Source organism: Castanea sativa, chromosome 12, assembly GCF_040712315.1.
Source record: "Castanea sativa cultivar Marrone di Chiusa Pesio chromosome 12, ASM4071231v1".
Lineage (NCBI taxonomy): Eukaryota > Viridiplantae > Streptophyta > Magnoliopsida > Fagales > Fagaceae > Castanea > Castanea sativa.
In genome coordinates, this window is record NC_134024.1 from 8,701,265 (window position 1) to 8,709,508 (window position 8,244).

General features: G+C 29.4%; 1 protein-coding gene across 1 annotated transcript; it reads right to left on the reverse strand.

Annotated features, from left to right (window-relative positions):
- Positions 1 to 549: 549 nt before the first annotated feature.
- LOC142621326 (cyclic nucleotide-gated ion channel 1-like) lies at positions 550 to 7,459 on the reverse strand. Its single transcript, XM_075794644.1, has 6 exons — positions 7,019 to 7,459; positions 5,420 to 5,632; positions 4,715 to 4,998; positions 2,872 to 2,983; positions 2,248 to 2,496; positions 550 to 1,237 (listed from the first exon to the last, which is right to left on the reverse strand). Exons 1-6 carry the CDS (start codon positions 7,424 to 7,426, stop codon positions 767 to 769), a joined length of 1,737 nt encoding a protein of 578 aa, XP_075650759.1. The 5' UTR covers positions 7,427 to 7,459; the 3' UTR covers positions 550 to 766.
- Positions 7,460 to 8,244: the final 785 nt, after the last annotated feature.

The window sequence follows — 8,244 nt, forward strand, 5'->3', positions numbered from 1 at the left end:
TCATAAAAGTGAATTATTAAATACAAAAATCAAAGAGTCTGGAATAAATAAATCTTAAAAAAAAAAAGTGCTTCACAATAATTTTTTAAAAAAAAACATGAACAATTTATATTTTATACCTAATAATATCCCTACAATTTTTTTAAAAAATTAACAAAATATAAAAATGACTATCAATAAAATTTAAATTATATATATATATATAAATTATATTATGCATCTTATTATATATCTTTAAGTGTATCTATGCATATGCATGGAATTAATTACAAACTAGTAAAAAATAATTAAAATATACATGCATATGGTAATTAAAACTATTTCTTGGCCAGTCAAAATTGTTTTTTCATAATACCTGGGCCCTATTTCTAACACAAAAGGTTTTTTTGCCCTTAAATCAATAATGACCTTATGTGATGATAATTTTAACGTCAAGGTGAATTATGTAATTTGCACCTATGTGAGATTATTATTTTTCCCTTAGAACTAAAATGTTGAAAAATGTGCATTTTTAGGATTGCAAGGCGGTGTCCATAGCTCTTAGTTTCAACTCATAATAAAAAATAATGAAGCTTTAAAAGGCTCTTACAAACAGTATTCAAAGCAATTAAAACAAATATTTTGTCCCCATGCCGGGGTTATTGCCTAATGTGTTCATCATCTAATTTCAAAAAACTAGCAACTCTGTCACTAGCGAACTAGCTTTTCAACAACAATATCAGGAACTTTTGAATTTTTATTCTTAAAGCAGCTTAACCAGCATAAGCTAGTTTTTGTTTTCTGAAGCCGACTGGGAAGGCTTTTCATTCTTCTTTTCAGCATGGCTGCGGCGCCATGCAGCTTGTAAAGCAGAAGCTGCTTCGGTTTTCCTTTTGGAAACTACAGTCTTCAAGTCGTTGGCCATTAGAGCAAAGCCTTCAACTTTTGCATGGGTTTTGACAGTTTTTGTAGAGATTGGGAGCTTGGATAGGTCAAGTGATGTGGGGGAGTCGTTCAAAGCCCAATCTAGAAGATCTTGTCCATAAAAATGACCTTTTTCAATGCACTGAGCCCCTGAGGAGACAGTACCCTCACCATTACTGGTTGCAAAGCTCCACATAATGCCTTGCGTGACAAAAATCGCCGCATCAAGTGGTTCTCCCTCCCGGACAATATAGCTGTGCTCATTGTAGTACACTGGCTTGAGATAGTCACATATCATTTGCAGCAGTTGGTTTTTTTCACCAAGCATTGGCACCTGCTTACAAACAATAGAGAAAGAACCAATTAAAAGAAGAAATTATTAATTTCCAGAAGTAAAACAATTAACTGTGACATGTCTAGACATGGCAAAACAGGTCAAAATCAAATTATATCAAATTGTGTTATTATATACGATAATAAAATTATCAAAATCAATATATTTTTTTTCCATATCTTATTATTTATATCGATGAACATCTAAATTTTCCTAATTTTTATTATAATCTATCATTTTTTTGTTTAATGTATTAAGATTTTTTTTTCTTTAATTTGGATTAGCAAATCTTGATGTCATATATGATGTGTTTGTGCATATTAGACTTTAAATAAGTAAAAATAAAATCAGCTAAAATTATACTAATATGAGAACATAAATAATTTTTTTGTTGTTGTTTTACTATAAATATTTGAAACTTAATTGATTGGTTTTGATAATGTATTATGAAACTAATAACATAAGTATGTTACTAATTTTTTTTTTTTTTTTTTTACAAGATAGAATTTTATTCTAACTTAATCTAAGTGTATATGTGTGTGAAACTCCCTCCTGAAGACTTGAACTCTAGCCCTTGCCCCCCACACCCCACAAACATTTATACTTATAAAGTAACTATCACATCAAAAGTGCGCGCTGGTAGTATGGTACTAATTACATTGATATATAGTAAATTAAGTAAATAATTTAATATAATACATTAATTTTTTCTAATTTTTTATTAAATATGTAACATAAATGCATGAACATCTATTTAAAACAAATTATTTCCCTTTTTTGAAACATTAAACCAAATAAAACACATACATATTTTGTATCCTATATATTTCATCCAGTATATTAATCACTTTTATCATATTGCTTATCCATTATTTGTATGTTGTTCCAAATATTTTCAATATTTTTCACATTTCTTCCAAAAAAAAATTTTGTTTATATATATATATAAACACCTTCAATCAAATTGCATTTTGAATCTATCTAAAAAGTGTAAAAAAAGGAAGACTCACTTTCTTTAGAAGGGGCTCGCAAAGATGGTGCTTAATCTTCCTTTTGAGTTCTCTGGGAAGATGAAGAAGTGGCTTCTCTGCATCAATATCTTTCTTTTCTTCTAGTATGTGTGGTATGTTGTGCATGATCTCATATTCTAGACCAGGTGGGAGCCCGTTTTTACGAATCCACAACTTTACATCCAGTTCTTTAGATTTCAACTTTTGTATAATCTCCTCCGACCTTTGAGTTGCTAATTGCATATATGTCTGTTATAAAACAAATTCAGTTGGTCAAATCCTATTGATAAATTACTATTTGTCCTAAATATTTAAGTTGATACAAAATAATGAATTTGCTTCTCAAAACAAAAAATAAATAATGAATTTAATTGGACGTATAATTAATATTCTAATACCCAACAGTATTTATGAGAATCGTAAAAAAGAATAGTTTTGTGACCTTGTACCATATATATATCTCATGCACATCGAGCTGCATATTTAACCCTAAAACTCATTTTGCATGATCTCGCAATCTAATACAGAAACCATCTCTACTGCCAGCTCACACACATAATTATGTATAAATAAGGACATTAATCTTTAAAATAAAATAATAATAAAAAGATGTTGAGCGCCAACCTGCAAATTTCCAATGAAATACAAAATCAATAGAAAGCCGAAGATTGAAATCGAAACTGCGAAGCAATTTTCCCAGATATAAGTACTTGTTTGAAGGTTTTGACCAAGAGAACTGCAAAAATTGGAGCAAATATAATGTATGAGATGGTAATATCAGAAATTATAGACATAATATGGTCAAAGTAAAAAACTAATAGTAATAATAAAATTAAAACGATCATTACGTGGTCAAAGTTTAGAGTACTAGAGCTGTACGTCGGCCTTAAGAAAAACAAACAGAGACCAAGATCACAAGCCTAAAACACGAAGATAATAATACAAAAACCATCACTTAAAAATAGAATACTGCAAATTATTTTACCAAAATCCATGTTTGAGCTAGCTGTGATTGAGCTTAAATTATATATAATATGTTATGTGTGTATGTATCAAATAACTTTTTGCCATGAATTTGATTACAATATTGCACACTAACACACATACACACGCAGAACTCCTAGAATGCAATTATTTCTTGTTTTATTTTTTCTCATTAAAAATATAGCATAATAAAAGGAAGGTCAATATTAAAGATAAACAAATTTTATTACATATCTTTTACAGGCTGATATGTCGATGAATGTAATTGGCTGGTGTCAACAACTTAATAAATGAATGCCAAAAATAATTTTTAATAATTGAAAACAAATCAGTTTGTAAAAGTTAGTAGTAAAACTTATAATATTTTTAGTATCACTCAAAAAGTGATGTAGTTTTGTAAAAAAAAAAAAAAAAAAATCCAACAGCATTCTAAAGAACAAATGTGACCCTGCACAAGAAAAATTTACCATATATCTCGTCTCACATGAGAGTGGACCCTAAATGAATGTAATTGTACCTCCTACACTAATGATGGAACATGACTAGCACAATGACCGGTCCACATGAAGAGGGGGAACCATGGTTTTTGAAAATTTTTAAATTCCACCAATCACCAAAAAAATAATACATTATCCTCCAAATCTATTTCACAGTTACTAATCAGTTTTAGAAAATACCTATACAAATTAAGTTCTATACCTATACAAATTAAGTTCTATACTTATACATAAGTAAAGAATGATTGAAGCTGAGTCTATGACAGTTTTATACAATTTATATATGTATGGGACAGAAGCTAACCATGACCTCCCAAACATAAGTTTCTTCTCAGCCATTGGATATATAGGCAATGCAAAAAAGTGTGGCATTGGGCATTACATGAAAGTATGTTTTATTATAAGGATAAAGTTTGGATTCAAACTTTGTTGTAGCCAATAGCTATAACATTTACTAAAACAATTAACATGATTTTATATTTTGAAAATCTAATAATTGAATTATATATTTTTAACAAATATATCAAATTTCATGGCAATTAAATGTTATTTACTATTTGATCAATAAACTTATTTTTTATTAATAATCTTAGACTGCCAAGACTTAAAATTTAAACATTTGATTAATGACACAACTATTAATCTTTAATTTTTTTAGAAATTTTGTAAACATACAGGATATATGAAGAAAATATAATCTAATGATAGATTCTCAAGATTTATACCCAATAAAAAAAATATTGAGTTAAATTATAGCCCTTAAATACAACTAAGTTGGTAACTAAACTTTATACTTATACTATTTTTTTTAAACATCTTTTTGTCATGGAATCTAGAATTTTCTGAACAAGCTTCGTTACAAAAGCTCTTTTTGACAAAGGATGTATATGTTCGAGTTTTCCAATAGCATGATGTGATCATATATATGACAAACACTGAAAAAAATAGCATAATATGGAATGTCAAAGAGTTAAATATGTGCAAACCTCAAATTTCGCAGGCCCCACCAGAAACAGTATGCAAACTTTTTAGGAATATCATTGGATGCCACGGTACCAGATTTAATGGCATCAATGAATATTCCAAAATTAAAAGGAGTTGCAGCATTTGGTGTCTCTACTGAGCAATAATCATTTAAAAATGTTTGATTTCCTACACTATAACGACAGTTAAATGAACTTTGATTGCATCCAATATGATTTCTACAGGCTATGTGCCAGCAAGCTGTCTCTCGTTCGATAGAAAAGAAATACCAGAAGGCACCCAGCACCTAAAAAATCACGGAGTCAATAAAAGATTAGATTTTATTTTAGCAGAAGAATAAAATATCAGTTGATAGTGCAAATTTTCTAGCAAAAATTAGAGTAAAATTATTTAAAAAATTATTTCCACCAAAAAAAAAAATATAAAGTTGATTTTTTTTTAAGCCCAAAGTTGAAATTATTTACTACACATGACATTCCTCTCACATAAAAATAGACTTATCATACACAAATAAAATTTATTTTATGTAATTTCTCCAAAAAAGTAAGGAAAAATCCACTAATAAATAATAAATCATTTGAAGAATGTGATATAAAAATGCTAAGAGGCATAAAGCTCTAACTCTTGATAGATCACTAGATTAGCCATACAGGCATACTAAACAATTATGTGGAAGGATATACAATGAAATTGAAAATCCAACTTACATGACTGGCAAGGATATATAGAAAGAAATTGAAAGCAGCTTTCACCCATACAATTCTGGAAAGGTTGTTGTCAGTGCTGATAAGTTTCCTCCATGATAGGTAGATTCGTAGAACTCTTGGCACATATTGGAAAAGAACAACAGCATTCAGGAACTTCCTTTTATTCAAGAATCCCGAGCCCCTCATTTCCGAAAAAATAATGGGCACTACCACCTACACAAATGACAATGAGTATTGTGAGCTTTACCTTTTTCTTTTCTTTTTTGATAATTTGATACCTATTAGAGACATTAGTCATTAGGTAGTGCCAACTAGCTAATCTACAAGGCTTTTGGCTTGTGAGCTCTACTTAGGTAGGCCATTATCTTTTATATCATTATTTATAGATAGTTATAATAATTATTTACAAGCACAAGTTCGTAATGGGAAAATCCTTCTTAAACCAAAACTTGTAAAAAAATTATTATTTCAAATCTAATCTAAACTTGTTTAGATTACTTGTGTTTAAGAAATCTAAACCCACCCATTTTTAACGTTCAAGATTTTATAAGCCCTTTAATAACAGTATTATATTTGTGAGTTGTAATTAGCTTAACTAATAAAATTTTCCGTTGTCAAATAAAATATTTAAGGTTCAATCTCCGCTTATACAAAAAACCAATTAATAGTGCAATGTAAGCTATTTACTACAATTAAGTAAGAGTAAGAGGCAAAATTTTTGTAGTCAACTATTTGGCACCTTCTAGTGTTTCCAAATAAAACATCTAGGGTTCAATTTCCCCACCTACCCAACTATTTGACACCTCCAAGCATGGACGGAGCCATGTTTGGACTTGGGGGGGCAATGGCCCCCCCTTTTAAAAAAAAAAAAATTATTATTATATATATTAAGTATTAATTTTAACTATTTTGTTTTAGAAAATTACACTTTTGCTCCCTTAAAAATATCATTGATTCTTTTAAGAGTATTGTTATAGTCACAAATTTTTCTATAACATTTTTACAGACGGTTAAGGTAACAAATTTTTATTGGTTCGCATTTGGGTTTACCACTTACATTATTAGCAATTTGTAAAAAGGTTTGTAGTTCAAACATTTTCCACATTTTAAAGACCATTAAAAAATATTTATATGTCTAAAATCTAAAAAAGAAATATACAAGCCCAAAAAAATTAGTACAACAACAAAAATTATCAATAGTAAAACTAAAAAAAATAAAAAATTAAGCCTGATCAGCCAATTTTACTTAAAACAAAAAACTAACCCTTTAAAAAATTTTAAACAACTAGTAACTAAGCGACTAAGTAGCAACAAATTCGAAGGCCGAAGTTATTGCACACAACCAACAGCAGAGCCGCCCCCCCTAACTCTAAGTTCTGGCTCCGTCCCTGCCTCCAAGTGTTTCCATCTCCTAGAGTTCAAATCCCCCTTTCCAACTAAAAATAAATAAATAAAAGGAGAAAAAGGGAAAGCCATTTAAGGCAAGGACTCAAAAATTTTGAAGTAAAGATGCTTGCATGAAATATAGATTTAATCCTTCTTGCAGTTGAACTTGGAAAAAAAATACACACATTTTAGAAGCAATAAAGTCTCCCTTACCTGTGGGATGGGAAGAATAGCAAGAATGTCGATTAGGTAGTAGGACAACAAGTACCTCTTTGCTATTCGCCAAGCATCTGTAACTATCACAGTTCGTCCAAGTTTCAGAGGAGCCTCATCTATATAAGGGCAAAGAAATTGCAAAATGATATTCATGACATAAACCATATCGGTGACTGATCGCAAACAAATAGCTGCAATCTTTAATTTATTATCCAATGCTAGGCACTTGTTTTCTTCATTGATCACAGGAAGATAAAAGAACAGAGGATCCACTGATACTGCAATTGTACAAGAAACAACAAACATTATATTCCACATTTGCAGGTACTTATTCTCTAGTTTAAGATTCTGAAGAATTGTCTTTCTCATTGTTCCTTGTTTCCCTGGATCAACTCCATCATTCATGAGAACTTGCCTCTCATTATCATGATTCCTGAACAGAACAAACAAACAAAGAATCAATCTTGAAACAAAAAATAGACACATCAATCTGAAAGAAGAATCATCAAATGCACCATTGAAGTTATAGATAGAATACCCCAAAACAGATTTTTTTTTTTTTTTTTTTTCTTTCATGCATTTAAAAAACAGTTAAAGAAAAATATTAAAGTTATCATCAATTTTATTATAAAAAACTTATAAAAACTAGCGCGATAATTACTATGATTAGTATCACATCAACGATATCATAAATAAATTTCTAATTTTTTATGTTTTAGAGTTGATATATTACTTTCTAAAAATTATGTAATGAATAAAATATGTAGTACATAGCATCACTCAACTAGAAAATACCTTGACACTCATATGATAAACTTTTCTATAAGAAAAAATAAAAAGATGCTCATGTGATAAACAATTAAATATGATTACCTGTCCACACAATAACTAATACTCTAATTCTCATATCGGAAACATAGTACTACCCATATATATAGCATATAGCACATCTTACAAGTGTGTAATGTCATACAACACGGACAACAAATAATAATGTTTAGCTCATGCAGTTGACCCAACCCATCTCATTTTTAAAATTAAATTATTGTATTGAAAAAGGAAACACTAGCCATATTATTTTTTCTAGAAACAATTAAACTTAAGACAATTACGTGTTGAATTTGATTGGGGAATCTAGTGTACTATACCAAGGAACTATACCTCAGTTCTATCCTTATTACATTTGCTCATAGTTCCAGGAAAAATCATACATTTAAAATTTT

What these genes read in the sequence shown, in the direction of transcription:
- LOC142621326 (XM_075794644.1), bottom strand. Translation starts at nt 7,426, where the DNA reads ATGAATGATGGAGTTGATCCAGGGAAACAAGGAACAATGAGAAAGACA. An exon ending in TATATATCCTTGCCAGTCAT is followed by an intron (nt 4,999 to 5,419) that starts GTAAGTTGGATT and finishes GTGATTTTTTAG; the next exon opens with GTGCTGGGTGCCTTCTGGTA. An exon ending in ATTTCATTGGAAATTTGCAG is followed by an intron (nt 2,497 to 2,871) that starts GTTGGCGCTCAA and finishes GTTTTATAACAG; the next exon opens with ACATATATGCAATTAGCAAC.